At 39.3% G+C, this 19,692-nt stretch overlaps 1 protein-coding gene across 8 annotated transcripts in view; it reads right to left on the bottom strand.

Annotated features, from left to right (window-relative positions):
- The window catches only part of DIP2 (disco-interacting protein 2), a 440,396-nt gene that overhangs the window by 268,779 nt on the left and 151,925 nt on the right, over positions 1-19,692 (bottom strand). For 6 of the 8 annotated variants that reach the window (XM_067157695.2, XM_067157732.2, XM_067157721.2 and 3 more), the window contains exon 3: positions 101-196. The exons of 1 other annotated variant lie outside the window; for it this stretch is intronic. In XM_067157695.2, the coding sequence (XP_067013796.1) occupies positions 101-196 (96 nt within the window). Of the gene's footprint in view, positions 1-100; positions 197-5,269; positions 5,351-19,692 lie in introns of all 8 variants that reach the window. One more of the 8 variants, XM_067157712.2, reaches the window with a different exon arrangement.

Here is a 19,692-nt window from a genome sequence, read left to right as displayed (position 1 = left end):
CATTTTACGAGGTCTCTCTCGATGTCCAACACAGTACAAGATTTATTGCAATAGATTACAGCCCAAGCAGGCAAATAAGCGGCCGCCCCCATGCACTTACCTGAATGGTAGCGACTCTCGTTGCGCGTAAGACGGCGGTTGCCGCGACGCCGGGCCCTGGTGCCGGGGCTGGACGTGCCACCCTGGACAGGCCGACCTGCCAAAGACACACATTCTGGCATGCGACTACATATAAGCATGCTCGCCCATTACGAGAATGGCTGACAAGCTGGTCAAGGCATGCTTACAGCAAGGTACTTCTTCATTTATGTAATGCTACAGCATTCAGCTCGAATAGGCACAAGCTACCTTAGCTGGGCACATTTCTGTCAAGCTTGTCATCCAAAACGTTAGGGCGCATCATTCACTTGCTGTTTAGCACCGTGTTGGATAGGGAGTGCAATCAAGTGCTGTCACAGTGCAGTTCGGACAAGGAAGATATGAGGTTGTGTGAGAGGAGGAAGAATAAGAATAAGACCATGTCCTCAGAATCATGCAATCAATACACACACGCACACGAGTAAGTTTAATAAAGAGAGACAAACTATTATTCTAGAAGAGAAGTATTAGTCTAGAGGCAACCGGTACTTGACACAATATTTCCACAGCATTTTTCTTTCCTTAGCCTGAACGTGGTACAGTTTAAAAAATACAGTCGATTTCATTAGAGTCATAAATTGTGGAAAGAATAGAAGACATATACCATTTTAGTTTATTTTTGTTTTACCTGAATGTCAATGCTTAAAATGTAATTCTATGGCCGAAATAAACCTTCGTTTTTAGTACCAGAAGCTGCGTTCTATTTTGCACTTCAAATACAATATTCCTGCATTCCATTATTTTTATAGTCTAGAAAGTATACCGAAGAGATTATTTTTAACAAATGATTATATTTTGTCATTTATACAACAAAGAACATTAGACTGCAAATGTACAGTTCAAAAGTTTCAATATGTATTAATAGCAAAAATAATCTACTTTCGGTGCATATGAAGTTAAGCACTTACGCTTAACATTTATCAGAAGTCCATAGTAACACAAGTCTTCTCTTTTGAAATCATCTTCACAAATCTGGCGCAATACAAATCAATAAGACTTAACTTTCAAATTACGCGCACGATTTAACGAGACTCTCCGTTTTGATTCGACAATGCCATCTCCACAAATAGTGTGGAATTACAAACCTACACCGACAGCATGTATAGAGCAAAATTAAACTCGCGTACAACTTATGCTCCAGAGAATGAACCCTGGATAGTGGGAGCTTAACCAGCACACACAACGGGGTACAAGGAGTGTTAATTATGGGGATGGGCATCCACTAAGAAGACAGGACAGGACAGGACTGAACGGGACACACACTCACACACCCCCGCATGCACCTACCCAGCGGCGACGACGATCAATAGCAGCGGGCTAGCTACACCCCGCTCTCTCTCTTCTGCTCAACTTGGCTTTTTTTCTCTCCATGGAATAAGCATTAGACTACAGAAAAAACGTGCTTCTAATAAACTGTTAATTCTATCGCCTTGAAACTGAAATACAGTAGCGTCCTACTTATTGGACATAAACGGGCCGGCGGGACGTCAAATTAACGGGAGTGTTAGTTTTTTGTTTTTTTTTTTAACAATTTGCTGTACGTCGTACCGACACAGATAGGTCCTATGCGACGATGGAACAGGGAAGACCTTGGAATGGGAAGGAATCGGCCGTGGCCTTAATTAAAGTACAGCCCCAGCATTTGCCTGGTGTGAAAATGGGAAACCACAGAAAACCTTCAGGTCTGCCGACAGTGGGGTTCGCACCCACTATCTCCCAGATGTGAGCTCGCAGCTGCGCGCCCCTAACCGCACGGCCAACTCGCCCGGTGGAGTGTTAGTTAATCAAGAAAGGGAAGAAAAGCAATATCGTGATACAGATGCATCATCATTGATATAGTTGACATTAACATTCACTGTACTACACAATTACAAATTTGAGCATAAAAAGATATCTATACAATTTGAAATTTGTTGAAAAGGTTTTTAATGGACCTTTGATCGCCTACTGACTATTTTTCGTGCCACCATGTCACATATTCTCTGTAAAGGTAATATATCAGTGCTGAAGACGTTTTCTTGTTGCTCCACGTATTTCGGTGCAACTTCCAGGCTTTTTACGTATTTCACTGTGCGATATTATAGAATCATTTGCACAACTGCACAACTACGTTTCCTTCCCCCTTCTGTTTCTTTTCGTCGTTCTTAACAAATCCGACAATGTCTTCATCAGTCACTTTAAACTGATCACGATGGGCAAACCACTCGTTGAGGTCTTCATTACTCTCATCTGCATATCTAGGGATTTGTTTCAGCAAAGGCCAAATACTGTGTATGTTTTCCGCACCAGTTTAATCAATGTCAGAATTTTAGCCAATGTTTCTACGAACGTATCGGATTAAAACAATACCTGATAAGCGAAGGTCCGTTAGGCGGGACTCAATAGTACTTCCATAAAAATATAATTGATATAAGAGCGTCACTTGATCCCAAATACTGCGTCCATTGGATGAAATATTTCTACTGCGCTAATAGCGTGTGGACTTTACATCATTTGTGATATGTGTTGCACAGAGTCATGTCTGAAAGTCACCGCCTTGATAAACCAGTGGTAGAGCGTCCGACTTATGATCCAAAGTTAGCAGATTCAATCCTGGTTGAGGTAGTTGGTTTCTGAAGGATGGCCAAAAATCTTGGCATGTCAGCATGTTAAAGATCTCTGGTGGCATTATTTCTTAACAAAATTAATTATGTTCCAGTTGAGTTTCGAAATGATTCCCATCTTTATTTCTCAACACGTTTACCTTAATTCCGTCATTTAAGAACTGGTACATAGACATTATTACTCGTAATATATTCCTTCTCACTAGGGACTTCCCATTACGTACTGTATAGAAACTCCGAAGAGCTATTCGCGAGATGATGTTTGGGAACCAATGTCCTAACCCAGTCCACTTTACTCTTGGTCGACCCCGTGTTCTTACCTGCCTGTCGTAAATATACGGGTTGGCCCGCCCACCCTTTGCGATCTAGTTTTATGCAACCCGCCTTGTAACGAAAATTCTGAAAAATATCTGTCTCTCTCCTTAATCCAGGGTAATATAATGATGTGTGGTTACGAGCTAGTAGAGAGTAGGAATCGTGGGTACCCTAAATTAACCAGTAAAACGAGTGCTGATATAAAGAACACGTACGTTAGAATAGGAGGTGGACGTACAGACCACAAACAGGTATTGTTATAGGTTGGAAACTGCGCGCTGCATGCCAAGCCTCGCAATAGCTCACTTGGCAGGCGCGCGGTAGAGTATGATAACGGACAGAGAAAGTAATGTTTTTATTGACGCCAACTACCTGGACAGTAGCAAGGTTTCATACTTAATAGTTTACGCAGACCGATTTGTTTATGTGGCCATGAAAGGGCCGCTGGTATCGTGGTATAGGGTAAGGAGCTATGTTGGACGAGAATGAAGTGGTGATGGTCTGTGGATAGGACACAGGCAACCGACATACCACATAAGCTTCGTCGTACGTGTTCCAAGCTTCGTAGGGCAGAGGTAAGGCAAAGCGTGCCCCATTGGGACGATAATATGCGACGGCAGGTTGGTATGTAGTTCCGCGAACTCTCCTCCTTCGAAACAGGTCCCAAAGCTTCCCCGTGATGTATTCCACCGACGAGTATGTGGATATGTTACTCCCTTTGGGAAAAGCTAGGAAGAATGCATTCCAGGTACACCGCCTGTATCAAGAACGCTACCCAGATGGACGAAAACCTGTTCGAAATCATCCCGTGACATCTGCTCACAATGAAGAGGTTGCGTTGAACGCTATCCGACATAACTATGACGTCCATTCGACATTCCTCGTCGTACGATGCTGGCATGTAAAAGATCCCCTGTGGCACATTTAGTATTTACCCTGCAGAAATAAAATGTCATAGATCTACCCGGATTTCGAAATCATGACCATGGAGCTTCTAGTGGAAGTGCAGATGGTATGGGTGAAACAAATGGACTCTTTTTCACCCTTCAAAAATCCAACTGCCTCTGCTGGATTTGAACTCTTAATCCTGGGATCCTAAGGCAGACACTCTACCATTCATTCACCCTTAACTTTCAACGCTACACACCTCCATGATCTGCAACACTAATCTCTGGACCCCAATAAACTCTTTAGAGAAAATGCGTATCATGGGAAATGTGAGTCAGAATGAGCAGCTGAGGTTTGCATTGGTTAGTATTGACTAAAACTGGAGGACAACTTCTCTGAATAATCATCTCGAGAACACGGGAACTATATAAAACAGATATGTCTTCTGCATCCCCACGCAAGCACGAGTTTGCATCCATACACAAATTTCTTACCACTAAAACTATAGACATGAATCGCATGACAGGATAGATATTGGAGTTCGCGACATTGAGAACCTTCACAGAGAACTTTGTTCGTCGAATTTGGGAAAATGTGACACTTGAAATAGCTGCACCTTCATTTGAATTCAGTACATATATATGCGGTTTATTGGGCAGATTACACACAAGTGATTAACACAATCGATGCAATTCCTTCGTTCGGGTACTTTAAAAAATCCGTATCCATCACTTGCACGACGGATGAAATCTAGGATGGCGAAGATACTGACCGTAAGAAGTGAAACATGGTGACTTAATAGAATGGACTTTAGCTAATATATTTCTCCACCAGAATAACTATACACAGATTAATGTAATTAAAATATCCAACTAATTTTAAATTACTAATAAAGAACAATCTGGAGTTAATGAACTATTTTCCTTTAAAGGTTATATAACATAAAGGTAATATGATTATCTACTCTGACAATGTTCTTTTAAATAAGTGTTTCAGGTCCGTTATCAATAAACAGCAGGATGACTTGCTAATGCTAAAAAAAGACATACAGTACCTTCCGTGGAATTCATTCAACTATCAGAGATTTATCGGAACCTATCAATTGTTCTCTTTTTTTCTGTGCAACCAGATTGAACGAACATTTATTTCAAGTACCAGTGCTAGAAGAAGGAAAGGGCATTAAGTTAATGGACATTCGCCGAATTATAGGAGACCAACCACCATTGCTCAGTGAAAATGCAGATGTCCATCAAGCACACATGCAAAACACAGAATAAGTGACAAACATGCCAGGCACAGAGCAGAAAGGGAATTCGAGACTCTACCTGAGTGATATCTCTTCTCGTTGTGCGTGACGCGACGCTGCGTGCGTCTGGCCCGAGGCTGCTGGCGTCCTGCCGCTGGAGCTGCAGACACACGGCCAGCGTCAGTTTGTAGCCGACTTAGGGCTCTCAATGTCGATGTACATATTGTATGTATGTACAGTATGTATGTATGTATGTATGTATGTATGTATGTATGTATGTAGAATATGTATGTATGTATGTATGTATGTAGAATATGTATGTATGTATGTATGTATGTATGTATGTATGTATGTATGTATGTATGTATGTATGTATGTATGTATGTATGTATGTATGTATGTATGTATGTATGTATGTTACAGTATGGGTGGTTAATGTAGCAACATGTGTTCGTCCCAATCATCTCTAACTAATATACCAGACTGTACCGTATTTACAATAAATGTAAGCAAATTAGGAGTGGAAGGGAATAAGGGATCACCAGATCCAACGGCTAATGTAAGCAACAATATGATACACAGCTTTTTCTGTTAAGAGGAAACATCGAAACCACCTTTACACTTATCTTCACCAGTAGCAAACAAAAAATCACTGAAGCGGAAAAAAAAAGCACAGAAGAGAGTTTCTCTTCAATAAAATAGCAAATATTTTCATCCAACTAGAGATTGAAAATGGTAACATTTATGCTGATTAAATAACTTAAAACAGATGCCGGCAACTCTTGTAATATATCAAATGAGTTTCTTTCAATTTAGTTTAACAATGTACAACTTAAAACAGAGAATCCCCACACTGAGGATCAACCCTGTTCCACAGCAAGTATCTCTTAACCAGAGCTTCAAGCAATGCAAAAGTTGGAATATGAGGATATGCTGACAAAAGGTAAGACTAAATGTATGATCTAAATTTGTATATCTAAGTATAACTCACTGTAAATTATCTCTACGAATAAAATAAATGATTTTTTAAATTTTCGAATTTTAGTTTAACTTTTAAAAATGTGATGTATGATATTTATGCGTTTTCTCATCATATATAAATTTAAATAATAGTTTCATGTAATTTCCTCAATGACAATAAACAGTAGTTGAGATCCTACAAACTAAACACGTACTTTTAAATTCGCAAAATAGGATATCTTACTTTCATCAGAAATGTTTCTTTTACGCATATAATTGTGAAGGTTACGCTGTAGTTGTAACTCTAGTGATTCTTACGTCAAGCCACTTCGTGAAAAAGTTTGTATTAGATGAGAAACGTACATGAAGTGGTATACAATTGATGGACGTAAATAATTTCCTCAAGAGATGAGGTGTATTTATGACAGAAATATTATCTCTTCGCACAGAGAAGAAATGGCACTGTTACAGAATCACAGAATCCTCCAGATACAAACAAAATTATAACAAATGTTCAGCTGATTTGGTGAAGGAAGAGATGGTGTAATAGCAGATTTCACTGCTTATTAACATACGTAATGTTTTGAATTGTACATTATTAATAGGCTATGGTAGTTCATGAAAGATCACTCCGATCTGCTACTACATCATGCATTTACAGATTACGGAAAAGCAGTTTCATGCAGATTACACAAACAGTGTGTTAATGATCTGCACAGTTATGTCTGCACTGCTGCAACAAGTGTAGTTTCAAATAGTGTAGACGAGCCAAGAGAAAAGGAAGTTCTTGCTGTTATGAGGTTAATATGGGTTAAGAGAACAGTCACTAAGTACAGAGTGACTGACCTGTTCATTAGTTAGGCCACACACAAACACAACTCCAAGTCCACTACTTGCCTTCACCTCGTTCACATTACGATCACAATTAAAGAATGAAAATCGTTTATTCTTTGGAAATATTGCGTTGTTGATAATATGATCACGAAAGATGGATAATAAGACTGAGGAGGTAATGTCGGAAATGAAATATAGCTCAACCATGACCTCGTGGGTCAGAAAAGTGGATTAGAGAATGACATTATTATTATTATTATTATTATTATTATTATTATTGTTATTATTATTATTCTCTCAGCTTTAATCCATATACCAAATGTTTATCACAGATGGGTGACATACATTTCTCTCAGAGAACTTTCCTTATCGGTTTGTTCTTCACCCAAGGTTTGAAATCTTTGTGATTACGGCATACACAAAATATGGGAATAAAGGATAACAGAGACTGAATTATAAAAGTAAGCCATTGGAAAGTGAAGACATCACATCCTATGAACTCCCTACTTAATAATAATAATAATAATAATAATAAGAATAAGAATAATATAAACGTCCCACTTTTATGATTTTCAAGGTTACGGAATGTTTTCCCGCAGGAGTTCTCTTTCTCGTACATGCCAGTAAATCTACTGTCGCTGAGCTGACTTATCATAGAATCCTTAAAAAGCACCAGGCTGAAGCGGAATTAAATACGGCACTTGAGCTCAGAAAACCAGCTTGACCCTAATTTACGCGATTGATGTGAATCTAGTTTGACATATACTGAAATGGTACACAGAAGTCAGCCAAAGAAAATCTTAATTACAACATAAAGCACAAGAATTGAACGGTTTACCTGCATATGTTAGGTCAAAGCAACACGCTGGAAAATATACTGACATGCGTCGTTCACTTTTAAGCTCTCATATATATAACTTCAGTCACGAAAGTTAAGCAATATACATGAGCCGTTTCCTTAACCAGGAGCCACTCCAATATTTCTAGGCCATCTGGCTAAGCGGGAATTCTACGGCTCTTACAGGACTGAACGGGCTACACGTATTGTTAAATTCCACCCGACGACACCACGATCCGATCCCACAACTCTGAACGTAGAAAGCAAGGCCCTGACTAACTACGCTACTCATCCGGTCTATAATAATTCCCCGGGGCTTTTTTCATATATATTGCGAAAGACGAAGTAAGATATTCGTGTCACAACAAAATCTGCAGTAATAATAATAATAATAATAATAATAATAATAATAATAATAATAATAATAATAATAATAATATCAAAATTTAGCATTTCGCAATGCGATAGGTGGGAACCCTCATTTTGAGAGTTACAGGATTTATTAATGAATCGCATAAACGGTGAACCAGGACATTCAGTAAGTATACGGTAATGTTCCTCGAAATAACATGAGATGGCCAGTAGTGAACTTGGAAGTAACACACAAAATATTAGAAGTAGTACACAGAACAAAACAAGGATACAACAAAAAGCACTCAGAAAATCTTATAATACCCAGTCACCAGATCGAACACAATACGAAATTAAAGAAGGGGGTAGACTGGAAGGGAGATTGTTGGGGAGAATGCGTGCTCCACATTACAGGCACTGCACCCACATCACATATCTCATGCCACTGCAGTCAACCTTCCTGAACATGATGCAGAAACATTCCGTACATTCGTAAAATGATGGTTATTATTATCTCTAAGAGACGAGATTTTATGCTCTTAAGTAACGAAATACTCGTATGCGTCTAAATATTCTCTTATCTATTTATGTTGTCTGGCTTTATTAAATTTATAAGATACTGGAAACTTTAAAGATTTTTCTAAAAATAAGATTTTTAAAAAGTTTAAAGATAAATCTGAATACAAAATTTTATAAAAGGAGCAGATTCTTGGCATTTGGAGAAGTTGTTTGAACAAACGTAGCAGAGGAGTGTGCGTTTGTAGACTTATTTGAATGAAGAAAAAATGAAGAAATGATATCTTATCGCTTTGGTTTTATGATAACTTTCAATACATACTAAATTTTAAACATACATTTGCTATAGAAGAGATTAAAATGTATTCGAATGCGTGAATTTTATAAAGGATGTAACAATGAAAGGCAGGTGACATACACAGTTGAAAATACAACACCTATTGTATGGTTTTTGATTACTGGCGCTGATAATCACTTTCAAAATGTACAACAATTGAAAACTATTTCATCAACGACAAAATAAAGAAAATCGTTGAATTACAGTCGTAAATTTTAATCAAACTTGAGTTCTGATGCACCATCTAGTTCATTCCTTTTCAGTTCATTCTGCTCTTTAGACTTTCTTAGCATTGGCAAGGGCTACTACACCCATTAATTAGCCAAACTGACAACGAATACTTTGCAAGGGCAGTCGTAAACGAACAATGCGACAGACAATGGGTGGGCCAAGAAATCCAGTCTATTTTTTAACATACGATTTAACAGTAGTAAGTCATATTTCTCTAAAGGACCAAATATTCAGAAACAAGAATTAGTTACGGGAAGTGGTGTGAATCGTCTATATCATGCTGTGTATCTTACGAAAATGCCAGGGAGAGTATGAGTAGATGAATGCCCTTACACATTAACAAGTATTTCTAAATATAAGTGGCAAAAATCTCGTCTCCAGTTGTGGTGACTTCTACCGAGATGAAAATAATTTAAATCTCAATCTTCAAACTTAAAACAAACTTTTAGCAAACCAATGACAAAATCATCGGATGGTCGAAATTAAGCAACACTGAATAAAACTAGAATAACGCTATGTAAAGACCTTTGAAAAAAAAGCTGTAGGTTCGGCTTTAAATTTCCATCCGCACAGGATAAACAATACAGTTACTCAGCTGACAGTTATAACTAGAAAATATGTGTTTGTTAAAACATACAGAGAGAGCGGGAGAGACATGAAATAAATGCATAACATATACTGTATTGTGGAAAGAACGACATTAAATAGGTGGTATGCCTGGAATGATGGAGCAGCAGCATTTGTATTTAACTATACCTATATAGTTGCATAAATAATGAAAATACATAAATTATATTTTATATGTAGAAACGGAAACATTCTGCAATGTTCAGAGAAACTGGCGTGGTAGTATACCTGAAAGAAAATTAAACTGAAGCTGAATTCAATAGACAGATTCGAAAAATAAATACACCTGCCTCACAGATATCGAAGCTACATCAAACTAAAAGAAACCCAACTGTTAGGTGAGCCTAACTGGACGATCTTCATGGAACTTCACGAGTTTTCCATGCCAAATCCGACAACATCCAAGTTCTCTAACAACAAATTCTACGCAGAAAAAAAAAAATCAAATCAAACAAAAACTTAGTGTAATTTCAATGAATACAGAAGTATATAATAGCCTCCGTGGCTCAGACGGCAGCGCGTCGGCCTCTCACCGCTGGATACCGTGGTTCAAATCCCGGTCGTTCCATGTGAGATTTGTGCTGGACAAAGCGGAGGCAGGACAGGTTTTTCTCCGGGTACTCCGGTTTTCCCTGTCATCTTTCATTCCAGCAACACTCTCCATTCTCATTTCATAGCATCTATCAGTCATTAATAAATCACTTTGGGAGTGGCGACCCCATCGTACTAATAGCCTATATCTGCTTCATTCATTCCATCCCTGACCCGGTTAATGACTGGAAAACAGGTTGTAGGTTTTCATTTTTTCACAGAAGTATATAATTTTATTTTAAGGGAGTATTTTCAGGACTTGAAAGACCACAGATCTGAAAATTTAATCAAACAGGCATTCGCCTCAAATGACACAAGAGGTGCTGCACATCCATATGTAAAGGAATCGAACGTTAGTTGACATTCTGAAACGTAATGAGAAAGTACTTAAAAATGAATGTATACAGTATAAGATCAGAATAAGTATCATAAGTTTCCATTAAGACGAGTAAACAACGCACAAAAGTAGTTTATAGAGGCAGAACTGCACGAAAGATTTCAATATTTCTTCTTACAAAAAACAAAGCAGGCTAATTTCGTTATTAGCTTGAAGTATCTCCAACCCGAGGCAGGCGGCTCAAATGACACGAGAGGTGCTGGACATGCATATGTAAAGGAATTGAACGTTAGCTGACGTTCTGAAACGTAATGAGAAAGTAATTTCAGATCTTTTTTCTTTCAAGTCCTGAAAACATTCCCTTAAAGTAAAATAAAGTTACATTCTTATATATTTTAATGAAATTACACTGAGGTTTTTTTTAAAAATATTGTTTTCTGCGTAGAACTCGTCGTTAGAGGATCAGAGAGAAGTCTTGGATTAGGATTAAATCTTATTTATCTAGTACCATTTGGAACAGCCACAGAAACTTAAAACAAAATCATCATATTGCACAGAGAATGCCAATTTTCATGTTCAAAATAACAAAGAAATGTTTTATCACATTATTATATCAGCGGTTCTTGAACTGGGTATTAAAATCAAGCTTTGACCGATTCAATGTGGAATAGCCCGCGTGCACCATGGCAGACTAACCTAACCTAACCTAACCCCATGGCACCACAGGCCTTGAAGGGCCTTGGCCTACCAAGTGACCGCTGCTCAGCCCGAAGACCTGCAGATTACGAGAGCCGACCATGGCAGACTAGAAAGAAGAATTGTAGAGAAAAACTCAATTTTCAGACATACAATTAAGGTATATTAATTATAGATGAAGAAAGTGACCGATATTTCAGCAGTTAGTTACCGGACTCGTGAAATTTTACAAACATCAGTTCCACAAAAGACGATATACATCCAAGTAGCGGAGTACAACTGGACATAATATTATGTATCGGGAACGAACAAATAATGGCTGAAAAGGATAGCAGAGGGATAAGGGATTCGTCGTCCCCAAATCCCTAGATGCGAGGGCTTCCAGAAGAAGAAATGTCTAAGAAGGAATTATTAGCGCCCCTATAATAGAACTACATCCATGGCCTTAATTAGTAAGCATTCTGACCTCTGGCCCAAGGTGTCCGGGTTCGATTCCCGGCCAGGTCGGGGATTTTTAACCTTTATTAGTTACCGTATTTCCTATGACTCGGGGACTGGGAATTTCTGCCGTCTTCAACATTATATTTCATCCCCACGGCCGCCCAGGTCACCTGTGGACGTTAACTCGACAGACTTACACTAGGACCTTTTCGGAGACTATACGTCATTACTATTATTATAAACAGAATTACTAAATGATACCAATAATTATATGATGGGGAATAACACTGAATAAGATTGAGGAATGACGTCCTAACCTCACCAAAAAACCGTGCTAATGCCTGTCGGGAAAGCGTATGTCGATATTCCAGGCATCATACCTGTGAACATTCCAGCCTTTTTCCCTACAACATAAGTTTTTATCTATTGTTAACAATAATACTGGAATGAGCGATGAAATTAAGATGGATTTATTTTATAAATTTGGGAAATTACTCGTCGATAAAATATTACAAGGTTCATCTGAAGTGTACAGGATAGTCCCTTATACTGTCTCCAATCTCTCCCACCATGTTCAAAAGTTTGCTAATATGTGAGACAGATAATATTTCTATTCAGGCTATAGCATTATTTATTTCAACCATCAATCTTGTGGAAGAATGACACAAAATTCCAACATTTGTTCACCTAGAATTCTGAAGATAGAGTACAGCCGCCATTTCTTGAACATTGTGAGAATGTTTTCATTCCAAATCTTAAAAAACAACACTAATTTATCAATCTATGGTACACTTTAAAACACATGAAAACACAACTAGAAATAAAAACAATTTAAAAGCTACAAAAACAAAATCACCATAAAATCTTAAAATTAAGAAGTATGTAGTTTTTTCTGTCTCTCTTAACTGGAGAGCAGAGCTCAATGAATGCAAGAATGTTTACACTCGTTATAGCCGGCAACCATGTCGAGCCAATTACAACAGCAGGGCTGGAGAAAAGAGCCAAGGACATAAGGAAGTCATATGCACTCACAAGGCTGACGATGCTGTGCTGCGCTGTACAGACCGGTTTCCATAAAGCTACCATTCCTTATAAGATGTACTTAAAATAAAAATAAAATAGGTAGCAGCAAAGTCTGTGAGTGAGTGAGTGAGTGGCGAGACGATATCGAGACTTCTTGCACATGAATGAGCAACAAGCGTGAGAATAACTGATACAGGAACGTCGGCGTCCGGAATATCATCAAAGTATGAATTTAACGCAATACACCAAAAAATATGCAAGAGAGATCAGTTTAAATCAAAAGAATTAATAAAGTTATCATAGAGTCTATAAACAGCAGTATATCACTAATATGTACGATGCTGGGCTGAGTGGCTCAGACGGTTAAGGCGCTGGCCTTCTAACCCCAACTTGGCAGGTTCGATCCTGGCTCAGTCCGGTGGCTTTTGAAGGTGCTCAAATAAGACAGTCCCATGTCGGTAGATTTACTGGCACGTAAAAGAACTCCTGCGGGACTAAATTCCGGCACCTCGGCGTCTCCGAAGACCGTAAAAAGTAGTTAGTGGGACGTAAAGCAAATAACATTATTTTTTAAAAATATGTAGACTACGATGCTAAAGAACACCTTGAAAACACCCGTATTATTTGTCTTTGTTTACTTCTGTTGGCGGTTTAACGTCGCACTAATAGAGAAAGGTTTCCCCGGCGACGGTGGGAGAAGGAAGGGCTGGGACTGGGAAGGAAGTGGTCCTAGGTTTAATTTTAGGTACAGCCAGATATGAAAACAGTAACCCATGCAAAACCATCTTCGAAGTTGTCGACGGTGCTGCTCAAACCTACATCTTCCTAACAGCCACACGGTTCCATACCGCGCAGACAATTAGCTCTGTACTTTATTTTTCTGATAATAAAAGAGAGATAATTTTACCGCATGGGCGAGACAATTATACATGGAAACATTTCAGTCTCTTCAAACCTCCTCATTTCGCTTCCCGGCCAGCAAATCTGCGTTCGATTCTCGGCTGTGGCATGAATTCAAGGTCAGTTTAAGGGATTGGAACAGGTTTCATACAGCCAGGTTAGGGCAGCTGAGAATAAAGGATTCGAAAAGTTAACAGCCACTGGCTTAAACGACACTGATTTGACCGAGGTTTGAATCCTACCCCCGTGGAATAGAATTTGAAACTGAAAAATCACGTGGTGTCAGGAAAAGCAACCAGCCTTAAGCTTTCGGTCACAATGAAAAATAACCAATATCGTAGTTCTAGAAACCAAAGAATAATAGGTATGAGAACGCATTATATTATTATTATTATTATTATTATTATTATTATTATTATTATTATTATTAGGTATCTCATATCATCCAACTTCACATGACTGCGAACATTACATCGTCTGCATCTGTGATTAAGGAATAGGCAAAAGAGCTTCCCACCCGTATGAATCGTTTTCGACTCCCTGTCTTCCATGAATTTAATACGGTACTGATACAGTATGAGGATTTCGAACCGGATGAACTGAGCATAGGAAGCATAAGTGAGGAGAGAAGTGGCTTCAAATCCCATTCTTAACCAACCTAGAAATGTTTCTTCCGTGGTTTCCTACCTCATACCGGAATGGTAGCCTACATAATACACAGTTCACGACCACTTCTCTCTCATTCCCAGCCCCACATTCTTAGAAATACACACCTCAGTAAAAACAACACAATGACAAAGGTTGTCAGACAAATCCTCTTACACACTAAGAATACGGGTTTAATAATCGAGATGTCTCAAACTTCTCTCAAGCAGTAACAAAATTTTGTAGCTGGTCCCATAAAAAGAGAAAAATCTCATCACTGTCATATTAGCTGGCACGTGGGGTAGCGAGATGCAGTCACTTACTTGAGTACTCAAGGCTTTAATTCAGTTACAGTGCTTACAAAGTATGAAATAAGTTACAATTCTAGTAACGGAGACCTCGTTAAATACAAACAGGAAGTCTGGAAGACAGTATTGCAGTCTTAGTACGAGCAGTCTAAGTGCCGCCACAATGTTTCATCATTCCTATCTTTACAGTTACATTAAAAAGAACATTATACAACTGAATATCTATTTCTTACTGTGCTACCCTACACTCAGTGCCAGCTATAAAATTCATCTCTCTCATGTTCTAAACCTAGGTAAGGGTGTGATGATGATGATGATGATGATGATGATGATGATGATGATGATGATTGTTGTTGTCGATGATACTTGCAGTCTAAAGGGGTCCAAAATTCAGATCATCGGCCCCTCATAATGGTACTTATCGGTAGGAAAGTGGAATCATGGTATTTGTCATGTTGCGGTACTAATCAAAAGTAGCCTAGACTCGCGATATTCCACACATTATGGTACTACTCACAGGTAATGTAATGCGCATATGTAACACCGACCTATGGTGTTTCTCACATTGCGGCGCCATTTATAGGAAAGCAAACCTATGGTGTTCCTCACATACGTGTACCAATCACAGGGAATCGCACTATCCCGTGGTGTTCCTCACATAGTGGGTACTAATCATAGGGAAGGCAGACCCATGGTGTCGCTCATCCATGGTTTCGATCTTATAGTGGTACTAATCACAGGTACTGTAAAACCCAGCCGCATTCACACACTGTCGCTACTAATCACAAACCTGTTGTGTACCTAACATAGTGGTACTACGCGCAAGTAAAAGCGACCCATGGTGTTCCCTACGTGATGGTACTAATTACAAGTCTCATGGTTCTAATTCGATCATCCCTTGGCCGCCCCTTTTAGTCGCCTTTTACGACAGGCAGGGGATACCGTGGGTGTATTTTTCGTCTGCGTCCCTCACTCACAGGGGGTGGTTGTTGTTGTTGTTCAAAGGTGGCTAACATATAGGTCATCGGTCCCTAATGTAAGGGTGTGATGACATCATGATTCAACAGCATGTTGACAATTCTCCTCCAGGCTTCCCTACAAAGTTCCAGAATTCCCTATCATGAACACGGTGGATCACATTTTGCAGGCTCCCTTAAGTCAGGCTCTTCAGTTGGGCCCATCGTGATGGTACACGTCAACTTTTCTCTCGATGATCAATTTGTTCCTTGCCTCTCGTCACCTCACGAATGTGTCCGACGTATTCAAAAAACTGTTGGCTCACTTGGGTCGATAGTCTTTTTTTCACGCCGACTTGTCCCACGATCAACTCGTTGGTGCAGTGTGCCGTCCATGCTATGATCCTCCGGCGGTCGTCTGCCATATTCACAGACCAAGTTTCTGCTGCATATGTTGCGACGGAGAACATAACCACTGGCACCAATTCTAAACAGTTCCAATAACGCCTCAAAAATTCTCCGGTGTACAACGGCTCACCATCGCATATTATGAAAATAATAAAATAAAACAGAATTTCTCGGAGGCTCTCGACTGCGAAGGAGAAGTGGTGACCACTAGGCACCATCTGAAACTGGTAATTGATTCTATTTACCCTTGGATGCTCACCCATCATATATTCTATTCGACCTCTCTTGATCAAGTTTTGTTAGTCCCTCAAGGCATTAAATTCGTGAGGACTGCTTACGAAGTCCAGACTTTTTATTCAAAATTCAGATCTTTGCCCAAATGTTAGTACTGGGCGTACTGTTGTTTTAAATATACGGATTTTGGTGTGGTGATACAACAGTTTGGATCCCATTATAATCTTACAAGCATGCATGGCTAAATGATTAGCGTCCTGGCCTTCGGTTACTGGGGTCCCGGGTTCGATTCCCGGAGGGGGCTGGGATTTTAACTTCGTCTGGTTAATTTCTCCGGCTCGGGGGCTGGGTATTTGTGTTCGTCTTAAATGTGTAAGTTCAATTTATCAAGTGTCAATGTCCGCCTCCGTAGCATAACGGTTAGTGTTATTAGCTGCCGTCCTCGGGGGCCTGGGTTCGATTCCAGGAACTGCCAGAAATTTAAAACTGGCAGGAGGGCTGGTACGTGATTGAAATGGTACATGCAGCTCACCTCCAATGGGGATGTGCCCGAAAAGAGCTGCACCACCTCAGGATGAGGATACGAGTTTACTTTATCAAGTCAATTAATAATCAGAAACATACAAAATTGTAGCTGGTTAAATGGTCGTTCAGAGCGAAAGCCAAAATTAATTAATAAAAAATTTACAAGCATGGAGGCTTCTGTTTGCTGACTTTAATCTCCTCAGTATCTCTGTTTCTTCTGTGTTTTTGTCGGATACATCACATTGTCTTTGCGTTATCTGACTATGTTGAGGGGAGAAATACTTAGAACGAAAATTCGTTGAATTAGTTCGTGAAATACTGAATCTTAGATGATAGAACCTTTCTACTCAAGAGTTCTAATCTGAAATATCAGATAGCGGTTTTCTAGCCGCAACACGATAGCGGTTTTCTAGCCGCAACACGATATACGTTTTGGAAGTTGTAACTTCCAACGCGTAGTACATTCCAATTGGTCTGCTGTCGGTGTGTTTCCGCTATACCTACAGTATTCGCATGAACTTCACAACATTTATTTTTAGGCCCATGTACCCTGTTTCTGTTATCAAGTTTAAAATGTTTATATGTCCGTACTAGGAAGGATTAGAGGTCAATTCTACAATGAGAAGGGATGAACGTTATTAAATAGTAGGTTCAGGACTGGAAATTAATCTGGTTGCAGAATTTGATGGGCAATACATCAGCCAATGCATTCCCCTTTATACGGGAGCCAGGGGAACAATTATCGCTGTAGTAAATGGCGGAGCAGATTCGTGCAACTGGACTCGAGCAGGTAATTCCTTCATCAAATTTGGAAAACTCAGGGATAATACAGCCGTGAATTGATATTCGTCTACTAAACCAATTTAAAAATCCAGATGGACTCTAAATGCTTCGTAAAAGTATTTTCCCTAATGCATCCATTTTCCCGCTGGGAATACCATAGGCAATTAGACCCATGTATTTGTAAAAGTACATCTCTGAGGATTTAGATTTTATATGAGAAGTTTAGGGAAGCCTCCGTGGCTTAGGCAGCAGCGCGCCGGCTTCTCACCGCTGGATACCGCGTTTCTCCATGTGAGATTTGTGCTGGACAAAGCGGAGGCAAGACAGGTTTTTCTCCGGGTACTCAGACTGCACTGCTTGCATTCCATTTTGGATATACTTCATTGCTTCATGTTGGAGGTGTGAGAGATCGTGGACAACAGCCCTATTACTTAATGTGTGTTAACTCTGTGGCTTAGGGCCTGGGTGTTTGTCTCGGTATTATTATTATTATTATTATTATTATTATTATTATTATTATTATTATTATTATTATTATTATTATTATTCATTTTAAGGGGAAGAACAACTAGGCAACCATCCCGAAGTAAGATTCCACTCCAGATTTCGCTTGGAAGGAACATAAAATCCAGCAGAAAAATCGTTAGAATAGCTATTGACTGTGCTGGGATATGAACATAGTGCAGCATTCCCACTCCTAACGAGGAGCGATACATTATACTACCACTTACGAAGGTGAACACGAACTGAGAAGTAGTGTTAGCCATTGAGGATCTGTCACGTTTTACAGAGACGTACAATTTTTTTCCCGTTTTACATTCTCCTCCACACACAGACACACCCAGATAGGAAAGAAGGGTATTGATAACTGGGAGGTGACACTGTAGTTCAGCATCGTAAGCTTTGAGATTCTGACGTCATATTTTAAAGATCCTGAGTTGTAGGCTCTTAGACAAGGGTAAGAGTAAATAGGGCAACGAACGCTGGCAAGCGCGCTATTCTTACCGACCAAGCGGGACACCTGTGATCTTTGGCTTGTGGCCACCAGACACACGAGCCCGCCTTCCTCATCGCGCCATTCACACGGACGAGCAGCTTCGTGTTCAGGTGCATGGAGCACGATTCTCTTAAGGGAAGTTCGAATCCTAAAAATCGAAAATCCGGGTGGACTGCATTCCACGCTTACTGTCCTACAGTTAAATATCACTCACATTCCTCTTTTGAGACCTCTTCATTTCTGAAAACAACTGAAGCGGTTTTCACTAATTTGTAGAGAAAGTTTCGTTACTTACTTTGGTGGATTTTTTTTATAAGTATAGATACCCAGACTGCGGTACTTTGTAATTCTGTATTTCACAGTGCAAATATTTATAATAAATTACTTTGTTCATAGTTTCCAGCATATGACAGTTTAATTACATATGAACCTACAGCTCGAGATAATTTATATATTTTATCAGTGCATTAGAATAATAAGATAAAATCAATGAACAAAAATCACCGTTAAAACTCTCTCACTGTCTGAATTATACACTTTTTGGGGGGTTATCACTTAGTAGACTGCAGTTCTCCATACCAACATATAGCACAGGGTACTAACTTTTTCATTTCTGCATAACTATTGCATCCTACGTCTAATCTCTTTGTCATGCTCATGTCTTGGCCCTCTACTACCATTCTTACCTCACCCCCACCCTCCACATTTCCCTCCAAAATCAGCTGAAGAAGTTCTGAGCATCTCACGCATCTCACCTTCGCCATTCTTCCGCAGCACTGCTAATGAAAATCGGTATATAGCGTCGGGGAATAAGAAACTACAGTCTAAGTTATAAACAATTTTATTCACTCTGGATGGAATTGTAGTTTAGGGGAAAGCGCCTAAAATTTAATTTTTAAATACCTATTTTATTCGTCCCATCGAAAAGTACTACATAACAAAAGTTATAGAGAATACAATTTCC

The sequence above is a fragment of the Anabrus simplex genome, chromosome 1, assembly GCF_040414725.1.
Source record: "Anabrus simplex isolate iqAnaSimp1 chromosome 1, ASM4041472v1, whole genome shotgun sequence".
In the NCBI taxonomy this organism is placed as follows: domain Eukaryota; kingdom Metazoa; phylum Arthropoda; class Insecta; order Orthoptera; family Tettigoniidae; genus Anabrus; species Anabrus simplex.
This window is presented reverse-complemented; position numbering and strand designations above follow the sequence as displayed.